Source organism: Mus pahari, chromosome 7, assembly GCF_900095145.1.
Source record: "Mus pahari chromosome 7, PAHARI_EIJ_v1.1, whole genome shotgun sequence".
Classification (NCBI taxonomy): domain Eukaryota; kingdom Metazoa; phylum Chordata; class Mammalia; order Rodentia; family Muridae; genus Mus; species Mus pahari.
In genome coordinates this window covers 97,935,952-97,954,773 of record NC_034596.1, presented here as the reverse complement: position 1 = coordinate 97,954,773, position 18,822 = coordinate 97,935,952, and the positions used below count along the sequence as shown (strand labels likewise).

Sequence of the window (18,822 nt, the reverse complement as noted above, 5' to 3'; positions counted from 1 at the left end):
GCTGTGGCTCTCAAGCTACAGCCAAGATGCACATACTAGGACCTCAGCCTGTAGATCACGGTGACTGTCCCAAGCATAGTGACCTGTGAAATCTGTGTGTGTGTGTGTGTGTGTGAGAGAGAGAGAGAGAGAGAGAGAGAGAGAGAGAGAGAGAGAGAGAGAGAGAGAAGAGAGAGAGAGACTTGGCTTGAGCCAACTTCCTGAGTGAGCATGCTAAGGTGTCCCATCTCTAAGCAAGGCACTCATGTAATATTTCAGCTCCACAACCCCTCAAGGAGGAGCCTACTGGCTTATTCCCATTTTACAGATGAGGAGATGAGGAACAGAGAGGATAATAGTTTGTCCCAACCATACACAGCCCACCATTCAGACTGAGGCAGCTGCTCCAGACTCCAGGCTCCTGACCTTGCTGACTGAGACATCTTCCCCTCTGGGCTGTAGCCTTGGATAGCTGCTAACCTCACTGCTCTATTAGGCAGAAGAGCTTCATCCCTTCCCTCTGGCCCGCCTTGCTCTATGGAGATTGGTTTGGCTTATCATCCTGCTGTTTTTGTAATGTAAGCAAGAGCGAGGCAGCCAGATTCCAAGGATACAAATATCCCGAAAAAGCCGGAGGAGGCTAATGAGGGGTGCTTCTGGGAGCTCTGCAACTGGCTCTCTGAACCACTCAATCTTCCTCCAGTAACTGACATTCCAAAAGTAAGGGGTGTAGGGTCACACAGAGAGCAGCAATCTGGCCTTGGACCTGTCATTTTAGCACAAGTATGGAGTGGAGCCTCAGTAGCCACCCTCTGCCATCTATTTCCAGTCTTCTGGCTTCAATTTTGTACATAGAAAAGGGCTAGAACCTAGAACTAAACTGTGTGGGATTGAACACCAGCTCTTTTTCCAACTGGTTCTGTGGGGTTGAGAAGGTGGCTTAGCCTGTCTGGACCTCAGTTTTTCTCCCCATAAAATGGAACTAATGTGAAGGGAAAGTTAGATGAACTGGGGTATAAAACACATTTTGTGAGCATGTCCAGAAGGACTGCAGTTCATGCTTGTGTTTGCATAGTGCCTGACTGCTATTGGGCGGTACACATGAGGGGTGATGGGACATGCACCTGACCCAGGGCTGGCATTGTCTAGCAGGAGACCTTCTGTCTGTGCTAGTTAATCGTGACTTTGTTCCTGCCGCGCCCCATTCTTCAGAAGACTCCTCTGTGCAGATAGGAGGCTTAAAGAGATGAGGTCATTTGCCCTGGGGTCACTGGCAATAAGTGGCACAGCTGGGCTCCCACAGACTGTGGCCTGCTACAGTTGATTCTCTGGGTCTGCTTGTGTTGCTCGTAATTTCACCATGTGTGATCTCCAGCTTTTGGGCATCCGTCCCTACAGCACAGGATTTTAAGCTTCTTCCTCCTCTCCAGTTGTCTGTCTGTCTTCCCTGGCTCAGGGACCTGGAGGTCATAGTGGGTCAGCAGGGAGAAAGCAGGGCTCAGGACCCTGAGATCTGAAGGAACAGGATGGGATGCAAAATGTACCTGCCTGGACACTTGAGACCAGAGTCGGGGCCTGTGACAGTTCAAATCCACTGCCATCATGATCTGATTAAGAAATGCTTAGGGCGGTAGCTCAACACTAAGGGCCTTTCTCAAAGAGGATTAACTGAGATTGTAAACCTGCTCCAAATGTGGGTGCTCCATCCCATGGGTGGGAGTCCCAGACAAAAGGAAAAGGAGGCAGTGAGCTGAGCTCTGGCCTTCCCTCCCGTTTCCTCACCCTCTGAGGTGAGAGTCAGCAACTGCTTTGGGCTGGGGCTGCCAGCATGCCTTTCTACCAGAAAGCACCGTATCCCCTCAAACTGCAGCCAAAATACCCCCCCCCACACACACACACACACTTAAGTTATTTCTTCTCAACAATTTAATCCAGCCCTAACTTTCTCAAGTCTGAGACCCAAGTATATTGCTGTGTCAGTCAGGGATGAGGGCGGGGAGGGTGTCTCTCCAGGCCTCAGCCCCTTCACCATTGAAGGAGGAAAAGGGAAAGATGGAAGAGAGTGTGACCACCCTAGCAGGGCCCCTCTCCTTCTCTGTGCTGACCTTCCCTCCCCAAGGCTCAGTAACCCCCAAACAGAGCATGTCATCTCACCCCCACTCACCCCCTCCCTGCTAAGCAGAGATCCTTGGCACAAAGTCCAATGTCTGGGACGATAGTTCATTCAGTGCAATGCTTAACACCCAAGTATGAGGACCAGAGTTTGTTCCTTAGAATCCAAGTCACAAGCCGAGTGGAGGCAGTGTGCTTTTGTAATCAACCCCAGCCCGGGGGGAGATGGACACAGGAAGATCTCTGCCTTGCTGTCAGCCTCTGGCCTGAGGTCGCTTGGGTATGTTTTCTTGCCACCCTGTGAAGGCCCAGCCTCCTGACGAAGGTGGGGAATTTCCACGGGGCTCGCCAAAATCCAAACAAGAAGTAGCAAAAACATCAGGAATGGAAATATACAGAACTAAATTCAGTGTCGTCTCCAGCCCTCACATACCAGCCTGTTTATGAAAACATCGACATGTACTGTGCCATCCATGTTCAGCTCTCCAGATTATACAGTCAAAGGCAGGAAGCACGGTGATAACTAGAGAGACGTCTGTGCTTTGTTGTGCTATAACGTTGAAAAGATACTTTTTACAGGTCAAGGGCAGGCAAAATTCAATATTTCTTGTCTTCAACTTTCCCCCTTCAGGTTTGCAGATCCCAGACTTGAGGGTTTCATTGTATTAAGATGATAATTCTAGCTATGGGCCTAGGGAGTGTGGCTCTCTTGGTAGAGTGTTCACACAGGACACATGAAGCCCAGAGCTACATAAAGAGGTCATGGTGGTACACACCTGTCATCCCAACACTCTAGAAGTAGAAGCAGAAGGATCGGATGTTCAGGGCCATCCTCATCTACATAGTGAGTTTAAGGCTAGCCTGGGACATATGAGATTATCTCAAAAGAATACAATAAAAGGGATGGTGATTTCATTATTGAACTAATAGCAAACTATGTGGTATGGCCCACATAGATTCTTCATAGATGCGGCCTCAGTTTCCCCAACTATGATGAGAGCATGGGGTTGCAGACTAGTAGCCTGTGGCATGTCAGAGTAAAGAGAATTCTGTAGAACCAGGGAGGCTGGGGCTGGGGGTGTGGTCTTGATTTTGGCTGTAGGCAGGTAGAGTTTTCCCTCTCTGATGCAACTCAAGTCTTGCTTCACTTCAGCAACGCAACACGTTGCCCTTCTCTGACCCTTTTTCCGGCCTCTGAGCTTGCAGCATCTGCCACCCGCCCATCCCCAAGATTGCCCTTTGAGAGCTTGTCCATGGAAGATCTGATGCGGCAGAGACGGAACGCCCTGAGTTCTCCCAGGCCCACCTTGTAGGAGAGGGAAGACAAGGATCAAATCACTTGTCCTGGCTCACTCAGCTGGGGAGTGACAGAGCCTGGGTTAGAACTTGGGGCTGTGATGAATAGATCTCCCCACCACACACATATCCCATAGTAAAGCAGAGGCGCTAACTTCTGCTCATCCAGAACGGAGACAGGAGCAGTGGCAAGATGTCAGGTGGGCTGCCAGAGATGAGGTCAGCCCCGCCTCGGGTTGGGATTACAGAGCAGAGCAGAGGCAGTCCCTCTTTCAGGGAAAGCCACTAGGGACTGAGGTTCCTTGTGAGGGCTGAGTGTGGACAGTGCCTGCATTCCTCTTCCTCCTCCTCTATGCATTTATTTTTATCTTATGTGTATGAGTGTTCTGCCTGCATGTATGGAAGTGCACTGTGTGCGTGCATGTGTGTGTATGTGTGTGTGTGTGTGCGCGCGCGTGTGCATGCACACGCCTGTGTGTATTGCCTAAGGAGGCGAGAGGAAGGCTGTAGATGCCCTGAAACCAGTTCCAGATGGTTGTACTTGTTATCGGAGGTCCTGAGAATCAACTGCAACCCCTCTTCTAGAGCACCAAGTGTCCCTACCTGCTGAGCCATCTCTCCGACCCACCTGGTTAGTTCTTCACAACCTTAGACTTCCCTGTGTGCCCAGCTCACCAACATTTATCTCCTGTCCTGTAAGGATCACCACTACATCAGCATGCTCTCCCTGGAGACCAGAGACAGCAGTAGCACCCTCCCATGGATTCCTCCAGCTTCAAGTGATTGTTAATGCAGACCACAGAGTTCCTCTTGTAATTACTGACAAGACCACTTCTCACCCGGTGCCTTGGTTTTTTCCCTACAAAATGGGTTGGGGAGCTGTGCTTCAAGACCATTTCAGGTGGAAGCTGAACTGTTGAGGGAATTGGTGAGGAGCTGGACCACCCATCGGTGCCACATCGGTCTGCTATGCTGTCACTTGTTAACTTGGAGTGCGCAGCTTAACATCTCCCTTCCCAGCAAACTGAAGGGCAGTAACGGCTTCCCTGCAGGACCCTGGGAGTTCACACATGTGAGGGCTCAGGACAGCACTGGACAGATGGAGAGTATCCTATCTGATCTCACTTTGTTTTCACACGTGCATGTGTATGATGTGTGAATAAGTATGTGCAAACACACACAAGTGCCTGTGTATACAAAGGCTTCAAGTTAATGTTGGATGTTTTCCTCAACCACTTTCCACCTCATTCATCAAAGTAGTGTCTCTCATTGAACTTCTCACAGAGCTTCTCTGAGATTCTGGCTAGCAAAGCCAACCCACTTGTCTCATGGATGTCCTGTCCCTTACTCCCCCCTCCCCTATGCTGGGATTGTAGGTGGCTACTATGTCACTATCTTATGTGGGTTCTCAACAACTAAACTCCTATCCTCACACTTGCCTAGCAAGTGCTTTAGCCACAGAACTGTCTCCGTTTTTTAAATCTTTTTTTTTTTTCATCAAAGATAGCAGTTCAGAACAATGCTTAATCTAGGCTGGGCACAGTGGCTGTTACTAGACCACCATGGTTACTTTTATATTGTGTCAAGTGGTAGCTTATAGGAGTCACCACAGCCCTGACCTTGCATCTCTTTCTGTGTCTTGCAGGAAAATGACTCCCTCCATCTCATGGGGTCTAGTGCTTCTGGCAGGCCTGTGTTGCCTGGTCCCCAGCTTTCTGGCTGAGAGTGTCCAGGAGACAGACACTTCCCAGAAGGATCAGTCCCCAGCCTCTCATGAGATCGCTACAAACCTGGGAGACTTCGCCTTCAGCCTATACAGGGAGCTGGTCCATCAGTCCAACACTTCCAACATCTTCTTCTCCCCAGTGAGCATTGCCACAGCCTTTGCTATGCTCTCCCTAGGGAGCAAGGGTGACACTCACACGCAGATTCTAGAGGGCCTGCGCTTCAACCTCACACAAGTATCAGAGGCTGACATCCACAAGGCCTTCCAACACCTCCTCCAAACCCTCAACAAGCCAAACAGTGAGCTGCAGCTGAGCTCGGGCAATGGCCTCTTTGTCGACAATAAACTGAAGCTGGGAGAGAAGTTTGTGGAAGAGGCCAAGACCCATTACCACTCAGAAGCCTTCTCCGTCAACTTTGCAGAGTCAGAGGAGGCCATGAAAGCGATTAATGATTTTGTGGAGAAGGGAACCCAGGGGAAGATAGTTGATGCGGTGAAAGACCTGGACAAAGACACAGTTTTCGCCCTGGCGAATTACATTTTCTTTAAAGGTAAGATGGTGTAACCAGTTTGAGCTGGCGTCCATGGAGACACCCATCCATATTCTCGAGGACCGGTTTCTGAGCTCTCACTCCAGGCTGTGGTATTGCCCCATCACGTTCCCTACTCCCTGATGTGTAAACTCTGACATTTTTCCAATTATCAATTAAGCTTAGGAATTGGCTTCAAACAACAAGTCCACTGACTCCTTTGAAGGACTAATTAGGGCCTTTGTTGTCCTAATGTTCACCTCCCCTACAAAGGAGAGTTGTAGAACGTGCAGTCCTTCCCCAGCTTCAGAACCAACCATCCTGGTTGTGATGGTCTGAAGTGAGTGCCATTCCATGGAGTGTACTTGATCTTCACTTCTGTCGCATACCACCATGATGATCTCTGGAAACATTGGCTCAAATCTGGCTACTACAATCTATTAGCCTTGATATTGGACCAGCCATTTTACCTGTTTGGGGTGTGACTGTCCATATTTCAAGGGACAAAGCTAGCTGACTGCTGTGTGGGGATGAGAGAATTGGGGGTGTTACCCAGTGCACGGGACATAAGCACCTGATCAGCTAACATCCCAAGCATGGCCTCCAGCCTGGAAGTCATTAGGTCAAGACTCCCCAGAGACTGGAGTCAAAGGCAGAAGCTGCTCTGGCCTTTGTGACTCCCTTGCCACCAACAGAGTCCCGTGGAGGAGAATATCAGGCCAGCACAGCTCAAATCCCAGCACTTCTGTAACAAGTGCAGGTGTCAACTCCTCCCCAACCCCTTCACCAATTCCTATCCAAAAGGAAGGCGAGGTTAGGGTTCCTGCTGTCCTTCTCTCGCTGGAAGCCTTGATCTTGGTGATCTTGGGTCCCTGAGAACCCAGCCTACTCTGACAGCTTCAGAGATGGGTCCCTGAGACCTGTGTCCACTCTAATGACCTTGGTGACAGGTCCCTGAGAGCCTCTCCCACTCTAGTGGCCTTGTTGATGTGTCTCTGAGACTCTAAGCCATCTGAGATGGATTCTTGTTGGTGGCTCCCCAAAGTCCCCACCTACTCCAGTATTCTTGATGGTGATGGTCTTATACAACAGATAGGCTTCTGCACTGAACCCTTGGATGTAGAAAGGGGCTTGAGGTGCCAAACACATTTGTCCTGAGTGATGACTGAATTGCCAATGAGTGTGCCACTCCTGATAAGAAGCTAACAAATAGAATTGTCAGGAATTCCATTTATAAGCCCAAGTCACCTTTCTATAAGCATCTAACAATTACGTAAGATATTTTCTAGGCACAAGGGGGATGGTAGCTCTCAGCTTCTGTGATCCTGAGTTACCCTCATCAAAGTGCCTGGACAGCCTAGAAGGCTAGTAGTGACCCCCGACCTGTGCACATGAAAAGTCAACGGCCTGTGTCACCACCTCATTGGCTAAGGTCTCCTCTTACTCTCCCCTCTTCAGGCAAGTGGAAGAAGCCATTCGATCCCGAGCACACTGCAGACGCTGACTTCCACGTGGACGAGTCCACCACGGTGAAGGTGCCCATGATGACCCTCACGAGCATGTTTGACGTGCACTATTGCACCACGCTGTCCAGCTGGGTGGTGCTGATGGATTACCTGGGCAACGCCACTGCTGTCTTCCTCCTGCCCGATGATGGCAAGATGCAGCATCTGGAGCAAACTCTCAACAAGGAGCTCATCTCTAAGTTCCTGCTAAGCAGGCGCACAAGGTGACGCCTCAGACAGAGACCTTCTCTGAGTGGCCCAAAGGACAGAGAGCGCTTGCAGAGGGTGGACTCTAATCCAAGGCCTCAGCTAAGTGTATAGGCCAGAAATAGAGACCTCTGGGCAAGTTTGCAGGGCAAGGCTCTGTTCCCGTCAGTCCTCAGTGGGGCTGCTAGTCTCCAGGACCCAGCTGTCCTAGAGGGTGCTCCACAGATCAGAGGACCTGTGCACCCTGAGTCTGGGCTCTGCTGCCCGTGAGAAACCGTGAGCTACAGGGAACATCTGGCAGTCCTGAGGTTAAGTGTGGGCAGAGGCTGTATCCTTGCTTCCTGGCCAGGCCTCCGATTAGGTCTAAAACCTATAAAAGTGCAGGGAAGCAAGAGAAGGCTGAGACCAGAGTGGGTACCACATCCTGAGGGGCTGGTCAGATCCTACTGGGCCCTTTTCTTGCCCTGTAGTTTTAGCCTTCAGCCCTGTAAGGGTGAGGGGAATGTCACTCAGCTGCACTGACCCTAGCTCCCCTGAGAGAATCAGATCCAAGGGGGATTCCTTGCTCTAGAGGAGGGATTGACCAAACCCATCAGGGCATAGTGAGGCTTGGCTCCCTGTAAACACCCTGAATCTGCCTGGAGGGCTTCTTGGAGGAGGTGGCATTTCAGGGGTTTCCAGGAGCTTGAGCTTTGAAATCCACTGATTTCACCTTCTCTTCTGCTGGAAAAGGGAAGCACGTGAAGATGGTTTCATGTCCTGCTGGGGGTAGTGGCACGTTCAGTGTGAGAACCAGCCAGAAACAATTCCACAACTGGGTGGGTCTTGACAGAACCCAGAAATCCCATGAAACCCCTATAATTTTAACTCTTACCTGCCCACCAGGTTAGCCGAGATCCACTTCCCCAAACTGTCCATCTCTGGAAGCTATGACTTGAAGACGCTCATGAGTCCACTGGGCATCACCCGGGTCTTCAACAATGGGGCTGACCTCTCCAGAATCACAGAGGAGAATGCTCCCCTGAAGCTCAGCAAGGTGACCATGGCAATGTCCTGATGTTCTGGGTGACTGTAGGACAGCACAGGATGTGGGGGTAGTTCAGAGCAAGGCTGGGCTGGGGGGAAGAAAAGGATGCAGAGAGATTCCAGGCTAAGCTCTTTCTGAGGACTGTCAGAAAGATAGGGCGTGGTCAGATGTCAGCTGGGAGGGTCTTCTTATGCAGATGGAATTATGGGCCCTTCCCTGAGCTGCTGCCCCAATCGTTGGTTTCATCATTATCTGGAGAACTTGACTTTTGGACTCAGGTTACCTATGTTCACACAGAGGTTTAGGCCTGCCGACCTCAGAGTGCTCAGGAATCACCCATTCCTGATACTTAGAGCTATTAGTGAAACATCCATTTGAAAGGATGACTTCAGAGAAATTAAAGGCAGTTCAGAATGGGCAGAATATTCTTAAGAGTTTGGACATCAAAGGTCGTCCTCAAAACCTTGTCACAATGTTGCTCACAGCTAAACACCGGACAGGGACACTTGCGTAGAGGACGTGAAGTTCCTCTCTCTGAAGCTCTGAGCTGCATCCCAGGCCATGAGAGATGGAATCGGGAAGGGAGACCAGAGGGGAGTGGACCAAGGCAGGAGAAGACTGGGAGAGGAGGAGAGTTCTTAGGTGGCCACCGTGAAAGGGGTCTGGGGGAGGAGCAGGAAGAGATGGAGGGAGACACTCCCTAGTGAAGTCCTCCCTGGCTCCGGCCAGGAATGGTAATCACCTCACCTGCAACTGGCCCCTGCTTCTCTCTCCACAGGCTGTGCATAAGGCTGTGCTGACCATTGATGAGCAAGGAACAGAAGCTGCAGGAACCACAGTACTTGGAGCCGTTCCCATGTCTATGCCCCCTACCGTGAACTTCAACCACCCTTTCATTTTCATAATATTTGAAACACACAGTCAGAGCCCCCTCTTTGTGGGAAAAGTGGTGGATCCCACACGTAAATGACCACCTTAAGAAGTCACCCTTCCTTCTGAATTGGGTTCCCTTCCATTAAACATAGGCTGCCCTGGCCCGTGCCTGATGCTACAGCAAGTCCTTAACTCTGTGGGGGTTTTTGTGTGTGTGTGTGTGTGTGTGTGTGTGTGTGTGTGTCTTTATGCCCTGAGTTTGTTGTGGACTTGAGGTCACAGTGTGTCTTGATGTCTCCTCCAGCCATGCAAATAGGTTGTGGGTAGAAAACTGTGACTGAGAGCACAGACTCTGGTCCTGGAACCACCTGCTCTAAAAAAAAAAAAAAAAAAAAAAAAATCTGTCATATCTGGAAAATGGAGAGGACCACATGGTTCATGCTCAAAGACTCAAGGTCCAGCAGGAGCCCATGCCCTCTAGTGACTTCTTTTCCTCTGTCCTCTGCCCCAGGCTGGCATCCCTCCAACTGCCAGTGGGGCCACAGCCCCTGGTGACCCCCATGGGCTCTCAGAGCTGCCAGTTCAGAGGCCAGCTGTCAGCTTTGCCATCTTCTTATTCCATCAAGGCAGGGTCACATCCCCTCCCATTCCAACATGTCACCTCACCATGGCTGGCCCCTCCTTCTTACCTACAATTTTCTGAGAATGGCTAGGGGAGATTGTTGGCGAAGGGTGCTGTATGACTTTTCCCAGGAAGGTGTGAACAAGCATCTGCTCGCCCCAGACAGGGTACCAATGGTATCACTGCATTCAAGTCTAGCATGGTGAACCAATGAGTTTACTGGGGGTAATTTAGATGGCTCAAGTGCAGCTGCATCACTGAAAAGCCCACCCCTCGCGTGAGTGACAGCTCATGATAGGTGCATCCTGGGAGTATCCTGAACAACTTGGCAGAAGACGTTTCTTTCCCCAGCTATTGGTTACCGCTTTCATGTGGTCAGGGAGGGGCTTGTAGGTCAGGAAGGACCTACCCCATACTTTTTATAGGTTTCCTGGGCCTTTTTCTCTGCTGTCATATAGGATCCTCCCACATCTCCCTCCAGAGGAGAATGTTTCAGGACAAAACAAGCCACTACACAACTGAGCCCGTCCTCCATAGAGCAGGAGCAGGACCCCAACCTGCTCCTTGTTGTTTCTGTCTGCCCAGGTGTTTAGGAGAGGGACTCACACATCTCCAGAAGCAGCCCCTCTCTCAGTGAGCAGGGTGGGCATCTCTGGGTCTCAAGTGCACAGGCATAGCAGGCCTGGTTCTATTTTCTCCATGTCCCCCATCTTCATCTTCAGTTATAGGACCAAGGTCTGTGGGTGGCTCCAAACGGCCATCACAAGGAAAACCCAGGTTTTCTCCATGATCACTTCTGTCTCTCAGGAACGTCCATGCCCCAGCTCCTCCCTTATCTGTCACATCTCTATAGCTGCAGCAGGAGGCTGTCTTGAAAGCCATCCTGGTCACCAGGCCAGGCAACCCCAATGACTGCAACATCCGTAAGTCCATTGGATGGAGCAGAGTGGACCTGCTGCCTGACTCTACCAGAATGCTCCTATTTGGGGAATATCCTGCCCATCCTAGGCTGATTTAGGAATCCTATTGGCTACTATCAGATCAAGAATGGACAAATAAGCAAAGCCGGAGTCTCAGAGCTCCCTGTGAGTGTAAGAGGCCACATCCATGCAGCTTCATATGGTTTAGCCTGTTGCTGGGTCCTGACTGTTGTCTGAACAAAGGGCATATTCACCTCAGGGGTTCCAACCTCCTCAGTTGCTTCTGATGACACAAACTCTAGCAATCACCTCCAGGAAGGATTTGAACCCTGAAGGCCTGGTGATCTGTATTCTGAGGTCCCTGCTGTGTGTCCTGACTGAAGTTGGGAAATGTCTCGGAACCTTTCAGAACATCCCTGACGATCAGAATTTGAACTGACAGGAGGTTCTGGTTGGGGAAATGCTCCCCTAAGACCATGAGAGCAGGCCGGGGGCGGGAGCGGCTTTGTTGCTCACCTTTCTGACTGGCTGCAAGTCAGGCTGACACCCCAGCTTTTTACTCAGGTGGGGTCCTGTGATGGCTACACCGACATGCTGGCTGCAGACGGGATGTGCTCCCATTCACCCAATCTGAAGATGAGGACAATGAGGTTCTAGGAGGCTGTTTCCCTCCTGCTAAGTCATGTAACTAGTAAGGAGAAAAACCAGTTTCCTGGGAGGCACTGGCTCCTAGAAACCTCAACAGCGCCTTTCACTGCTGGCTGCACACGGATCTAGTCCCTCCACACCCTGGGAGCCACACCAGGGCATCTTCCTGCAATAACCACCCCAACTTCCAGGGAAACAGCGCAGCTCCTACTCCTAGCTGTCTACGTTGCCGGCTGTTTTCTGACCCCCAGAGCCACAGGTTAACTGAGCTGCTCTGTGTAGCCCAGGATGCGGGTCTTCTAGTCCCAGGTCTGGCTGCCCGCTGTCCTCACACCCCATCCACCCAGCATCCCACCTACCAGCTGCATGCTGGTCCAGCTACCTCAATTACTCTGGCCCAATTGGAGCTACCAGCAGAGTGTCTGTGAGGGACTAGGTATTCTAGGCTTGTTCCTCCACAGGCAGGGACGCCCTCAACTCCAGGACAGGTGAGATGGAAGCATAGAAGCAGAGACAATAATGGCCTTACATGATCTATTGTGTGGTGACACAATAATGGCCTTACATGCGCTAACTCTGTGTGGTGTGGCTCTGTCTGACAGGCTGCTTCAGGACCCCTTGAGGAGGAGGGAGGGAGGCAAGGTTCCTAGCTAAATCAGTGGGGGATGCTTTTCCCATGATGATCCAGATGAGCTGGAATTTCCAGTTTTCAGGAGAAGCCAGTGGGCTCTGAAATTCCCCCCTTGTGTTCAGTTTTATTTTATTTATGGTAACCAATACCATTTGGGTCTGTTCCACTGTGCTAGAGCTTATTGTAGGAGCTCAGGCCAAACCCATAATTTTTTCATTAATAGTGTACAAAGCTAGTGACGGACATTTGTCCAAATATAAGCACAGACCTATGTCCCATCCTGGGGCCAGAAGCCTAAGGATCAGTTCACCCTGAAGAAGTGACGCACTAAGGTTGTGGGTATCAGTCAGTACGGAACTTGGCATGGGGTCTGCATACAACTCACACTCCTTTGAGAGCCCTGAGAAATAAGCTACAGCAAACACCTGCCGCCAGCTCTCAGGGGCACCCTGCAGGCAGGGCATGGTTGTTGCTGTCCTTGTCTGGTTTACCAGGAGTGCAGTAAACAACCCCTTGCCAGCAGCTCCTTATAGTAAAAACTAGATTTTTAGAGGCCACTTCGTGGCTCCTGGTACAGGGCTCAGAGAATGGCCTCCTCTCCTGGGGCGAGCTCCCTCACCATCAAGGACACAGAAATAGCCAGGTCAGGAGACACACTACAGCATTATGATGTTTGCATTACCTGCAGCAGGCTTTTCAACTTCTCTGTGTCTCTGAGTTCTCATTTGTAAATGTATTGCTGTCTACTCTTTGGTGCTTCCCTGAGGTCCGGAATCTCTCTGGATTCTGGTGCATTGGAGAGGCAGTCTCATCCCATGAGGCAAGCACATGCCACTAGCTCAGCCAGCCTGAGTCTAGAAGCTCCACTCTCTACAGGCATAAATTAGTCATTCTGAAGTCAGTACGATCACAAACTAAGCTCGGTGGTACCAGTTTTCTACTTTGTCTCTAGTGGCCGGTACTGGCCAAGGCCAAGAGACACCAGAAGCAGAGAAGGTCCCCAGAGAGGCACTTCTTGGTCTTACATGTCACTGACAGTGTCACACTGTCACTTGAAGAGCCATGAGAGGAACGGTACCGAGACATTCTAAGGCAGGAGCAGAGGGAAAGGAGACCTTCCCTCAGCCCATCTCTGTGCCACCAGGATGGCACCTTGGCTCCTCCTACATGGGGCAAGTGAAGGGATAAAGAACTCAACCTCAGCTGGATTCAGTCACTGAGGCCCGGGTTCCTTGTGGCTGAAGTACAGTCCAGCCTGTGATGACTGCACAGTCAGGATTCATTAGAGCCGCTCGAGGGCATCTGCACATACTAACCAACACCCAGATGATGGCAGGGCTCTGAAACTGATGCTGAGAGCGGCTGGGGAGACAGTGAGACACTCTGTGTAAGATGGTGAGGGCCTGAGCTCCCAGCACTTGTCTACAAGCAAGGTGTGGTACAATCCCAGCACTACAGAGGTAGACATATCCCTGGGGCTTGCTGGCTTAATTAGTGAGCTACGGGTTCAGGGAGAGACCATTTCAGCAAAATAAGATGAACAGGAATAGAGGGCATCACTCAATACTGGCCTCTGACATGCACGCTCACATAAACAAGGGTAGGCAAGGACAGCCTGCCATAAGGGGTTCCTCAGAACAGCCTGGCAGTGCGGAGGCCAGGCGGGGGCAGTCACCACAGAGTTTACACTGAGGGAGGGCAGATGTCCTGATCCCTAGCTACCCAGGCACCTTTACTATGAGAGGTCAAAGGCACTCTGCCAGCACCAATGTACATTATCTGAGAACAGAGGGGCCCGAATTCATGAAACGTTTAGAGATGAGAATAGATCTAAATTCCAGCATGCTACTGACAAAGAGAGCACACAGAACAAACAAAATCAGAGATGTGCAGTAAGGAAAACCACCTTGCCTATTCCCTCAGCTAGGACTCCCAGAATACATGGATTTAGTATCATAATAGAGTTTGTTTTTGATGCGTGACAGGTTTATTTTGTCAACTTGACAGGATCTAGAGTCACCTTGGAGTGATCCTGAGCCTGTCAGTCAGGGAGGTCCTAGATTAGGTTAGCTGAGATGGGAAGTCCTGCCTAAATGTAGGTGGCACTTTTCTATAAAAAGGGTGAGGGTGGTGGCCTAGGAGACTGCAGAGTTCAGTCCTTGCCATGAAAAAGGAATTGAACCGCTGGGAAAGACAGAAGACCAAGCCACAGAAAAGGAGAAACAACTGCTATGAGAAACCAAGCCTGGAGATCCACTAAACAGGCAGTAACTTGGGGGCTTCATGGTGCCCCCGGGTCCTCCCTTCTCCCCTTCTTGTCCTGTTTAGATTCTTGCTCCTGTACCTCCTGCTGTTTCTCCTCAAAACATTTTTTGACAAGAGGCTACCATCTTAGGAAGTCCACTTCCACTTTCCTTGTCTATTGACGTCTCTCTAACTCTCCCTTAACTCTGTGAGACTCTGGACTGTAAAAGGAGGGAGTGGTCTCAGCACAGCATATTTAGCTCTCAGCATCCTGGTTATGTATGCAGTGTGACCAGGCACCTCAGGGCCCTACAGTCATACTATCCTTAGGATGCAGCTCCTCAAACTGAGCTAAAGTAAAGGCCTATATCCCTCCCTTCCTCCCTCCCTCCCTTTCTTCCTTCCTTCCCACTCCCTCCCTCCTTCCCTCCCTCCCTTCTTCCCTCCTTCTCTCCCTTCTTCCTTCCTTTCAGTCTTTTGTCAGCCTTTTGTTTTAGCAACAAGGGAGAAACTGATACCTAAGGGAACTTCCTGTATCAATCACTGCATGAACACCAGAGATGTGGAAGAACACAAGAGCCCAACAGATGTGCCTCCCGCTCAGCCACCAAGTTCATGGACCCTTGAGGCAGTCACCTGAGTCTACTGAGGTAGGACCTGAAGCAATGGCTCCATTTCCACCACCATTTCCAGGTGTCAGTCCAGGGTGACGTGTGATTGTCACATCTCCCTTGGACTTAGTTCCCTCACAAGAAGACTAACCCTGGGCTGCCCCATGCCCCAAGCAGAATGCACAATCTTGCCAGTCTGTACCCTGCCTCCAAGTTGGCCCTTTGGCATTAGTCAACTCTGCAGTGTCCATAATCAGTGCTGGGAAAGCCAGTGGACTTAGACTGAGCTCACACTTAGTCACAACCCCACCAGGCAGCCCAGGATCCCTGTCCCACTTGACCGTAGCATGCCCTTGCCCCTCCTACAACCTTGGTATCCTCACTAGCAAGTGTCAGCACAGAGGTCCCCCACATCATGATATTCTGTGGGATGTCGCTGTGTTTGGGGTGGTCTGCGCCATCTTCGTTTCTGCTGTGCACACAGGGTTGAGTCCAGGGATGCACAGGAAGATTGTTCACCAAGCTGGATCAACACATGGAAATGATGGTAGAGATGGGGCCATGCTGAGGGCCCTGCCGCAGAGCCCTTGGGCTACTGTCCCAGATATCACAACCTTGGTGTCTTTGAATGGAAACTTACTCTGCCACAGTTCTCAAGACACAGGCCAGAAATTATTATTGGGTCCAAGTCAAAATATATAATGACTCTGGTCCTCAGAGTCATTAGTTATGGAGTCATTCTGTCCGCTCTCATCCTCAGGCAGGTACCTAGTGGCCCTGTCACTCTCTGTGGGTCGACAGCTTTCTCTCTCTCTATGAAGCATTTGGACACCAGTTCAGCAACCTTCCCATGGTAAGATTCTAAAGTTTAGCCTTTTCTTTTCAAAGACCCTTTCCCCACACACAGAGACATCATGTCTTCAAGGAATGAAGACACAACCCACTGGGGCTCTAGTCTGAGAGTAAAAAGCACTTCTTTACCACTGAAGAAATGATGCAGAGGCCTGGGCATGAAGTAGTGAGTGGGTGTTTAAAAAAGGACGAAGAGCCAGAGAGGCCACCAAACAAGAAAGGCTAGTCTAGAAGATCAAGAAGGAAACAGGAGACAACCCCCCTGCCCCCTGCCCCCTGCCCCCCACCTCCCTGCCCCCCACCCCAGACTCATATATCCAGAGACCAAAGTATGAACCAGCCTGTTCAGGAGATGTGTGAAGAAGCTGATGAACTCATCTGCTCAGGGGGAGGGGGAGGGAGGTCAGGGCCTGAGCTGGAAGACAGGGACATTGTCTTGAGAAGTGCAGACTCTAAGGTGGGTGTTACTGCACACCGGAGCCTGCCTCCTGCCAGGAGGGAGATCTGCAGCTGTGGCCTGTGCACACCTCAGGGAGTCACAGGTCGAATGTTTCAAGTAGAGGGAGCACCCCACCCCCACCTCCATGTACCCCCCACGTGGGAATCTTAGAAGAAAGACAGAGAAAGAGTGTATGAGAGGGGAGGAAGAAAAGGGAGGGGAGGAAGAATTGGAGGAGACAAGTGATGATGATGATGATGAGGGGGATGTGGAGGAGAATCCTCCCTGAGTCTTGGTTGCCTTGCTAGGTTGACTACTGGCTTCTCCATGCCTCCCCATGCTCCCATAGCCTACTCTTCTCACTGCTCGCAGCACTTCAGAAACAAGACCCGATGGGCTGCCCTGTTCTCCTAATTCTTTCCAGGTCATATTCTTTCAGGAACAATAATTCTCCAAGCAGGGAACCAGGTAGCCATTTTCCTTTTTGTTGTCGGTGGGAAGTTGCGAGTGAGGAGAGTAGTTGGCGAGAAGACAAGCTTTAGAGAATGCCATTCTCAGGGGCATCGGTGCCTGTCACCACAAAGGGCCAGCCCCTGGTCTGCGTGCAGGGCCTGTGGTATGGCTTTGTGTCCTGGTAGCTTTTGCCAGATCAACACAAGTTAGCCATATGTGAGAGGAGGGGTCTTAACTAAGAAAGAGACTCTATCAGATTGGTCTGTGAGTATGTCTGCAGGTGACTGGTTTTTGGTTCGTTACCTCTGTGGGTGGTGCCACCCTTGGGCAGGTGGTCCTGGGTACCGTGATAGAGTTGAGCAAGCCATGTGAAGCAAGCCAGTAAGCAGCAGCCCTCTGCATCATCTCCTGCTTTCAGATTCCTAGCTTGAGTTCCTGCCTTGAGCTACCTCAGTGATGGGCTGTGATGTGGAACTGTAAGCTGAATAAACCGTTTCCTCCTGTGAAGGTTTGAATGAAAATGGCCCTCATAGGCCCATAGGAAGTGGCACTCCAAGAAGGTGTGGCCTGGTTGGGGTAGTTGCAGTCTTGTTGGAGGAATTGTGTCCTTGTCACTCCCTGCTGCTTGTAGATCCAGATGTAAAATTCTCAGGTCCTACTCCAGCACCAAGCCTGCCAGCAGTCGGCCATGCTTCCTGCCATGATGATAATGGACTAAACCTCTGAAACTGGAAGCCACTCCAATTAAATTTTTAAAATAAGAGTTGTCACAGTCATGGCATCTCTTCACAACAATAAAAACCCTAAGACACCTCCCCAAGTTACTTTTAGTCATGGTGTTTTATCACAACACTAGAAACCCTCAATAAGATACTTTGTGGGATGTTAGACAAGATGTGGGTCTTTCCTGAGCCTCCCTGCCCTCACAAGCAAAAGACAATATCAAAAATGAACAACAACAAAACCCCCTAATCCCTTCATTCTGTGGGCACAAAACAGGTACTACCACATGCCAGCTTTATTATTTGGGTAGATTTTAATCTACCCAGTCAGGCAAGAAAATACTCCAAAGAGATCCATGTGTCTCTCTCTTCTGTGGTTAGAAGAGGCACAAACTTTTGAGACAATGGGTCCAGGAAACTGGAATTTCCCCAGGGATTTCACCTGCTAGGGGAAGGAAAGGTCACTTCTGTCCTGGGAATAGCTAGGTGGGGGATGGAGGTAACCTGTCTCCCAGGAAAAGATTTTCTACAGTTCTAAGAACTTATCACATTGCCCTACAAGAGGGAACTGAGACAAGTATAATGGGTGAGGTCATAGGGATAAAGGGTGGGGCCATAGATTGACCCAGGCTTCTTTGCTTAACCAAATCCTCATTTCAGGACCCTGCTGAGCTAGGGTCAGGAAGACCATCTCTGGGTTTCCATTCCCTTTTCTAGTGTGGATCCCAAAGAAATAAATCTCTTGGCTTTTCAATAATACCCAGCTGTGTGATTGGCCTACTGGGGATGAGTGGGCACACCTAGCTTGTTAGGATTATCAGGTTCCAGCTCTAAAGCTAAGGATTCCCAAGCTAATCAGGAAAAGGCACACATTTTGGGTGCCAGCTGCTCACACCAGGTTTACCCCAGATGGAGAGGTTAAGACCCGGAAGGTGCCACACAGCTACCGAAGTGATGGCACCTGAGGGGATCTTTCTTGACTTTCCACTTCAGCAGGCTTCCACAGTTTTCCCACCTCTAACATAGGGAAATCAAGAAGTAAGAACTTAAGCTTTCTTTTACACTCTCAAAGTTTGACCTTTGGTAACTTTCTTCTTACTTCAGGCACCTCAGGTTTGTCATCCTTCCGTTTGCAGGCTCCTTTGAGCTGCCCGAGTTATTTTTAAACCATTTTGTAGACTTGTTAGAGTTCACCTAAGCCTCTTCCATTTTGCCGAACCCCTAAGCTGTCTGGCAGCTCTCATCTCAAAGGAAGCCCCTTTGAGCAACGTTGGCTTTCTGTTGGATAACTTTGGCATCTGCTACCTACTGGGGAAGGTTGATACACGTTGGTCTTTGAGTGGGGGTTGTCTTTATGAAGACTTTGAGGGTTCCATGAGGGACATTTGAGACAGAGAGACAAGGGTGCCCAGGGGCTCTCTACTA

The 18,822-nt window shown here is 50.3% G+C and overlaps 1 protein-coding gene across 1 annotated transcript; it reads left to right on the top strand.

The window, feature by feature from the left end:
* Window positions 1-5,013: 5,013 nt before the first annotated feature.
* Window positions 5,014-9,439, top strand: LOC110324489 (alpha-1-antitrypsin 1-3). The gene is made up of 4 exons (XM_029541122.1): window positions 5,014-5,664; window positions 7,102-7,372; window positions 8,241-8,391; window positions 9,161-9,439. Exons 1-4 carry the CDS (start codon window positions 5,037-5,039, stop codon window positions 9,350-9,352), a joined length of 1,242 nt encoding a protein of 413 aa, XP_029396982.1. The 5' UTR covers window positions 5,014-5,036; the 3' UTR covers window positions 9,353-9,439.
* The last annotated feature ends 9,383 nt before the right edge of the window (window positions 9,440-18,822 follow it).

Coding starts and splice junctions, on each gene's coding strand:
- LOC110324489 (XM_029541122.1), top strand. CDS start 5,037: ATGACTCCCTCCATCTCATGGGGTCTAGTGCTTCTGGCAGGCCTGTGT. Junction 5,665..7,101: donor GAATTACATTTTCTTTAAAG/GTAAGATGGTGT, acceptor TCCCCTCTTCAG/GCAAGTGGAAGAAGCCATTC. Junction 8,392..9,160: donor CTCCCCTGAAGCTCAGCAAG/GTGACCATGGCA, acceptor CTCTCTCCACAG/GCTGTGCATAAGGCTGTGCT.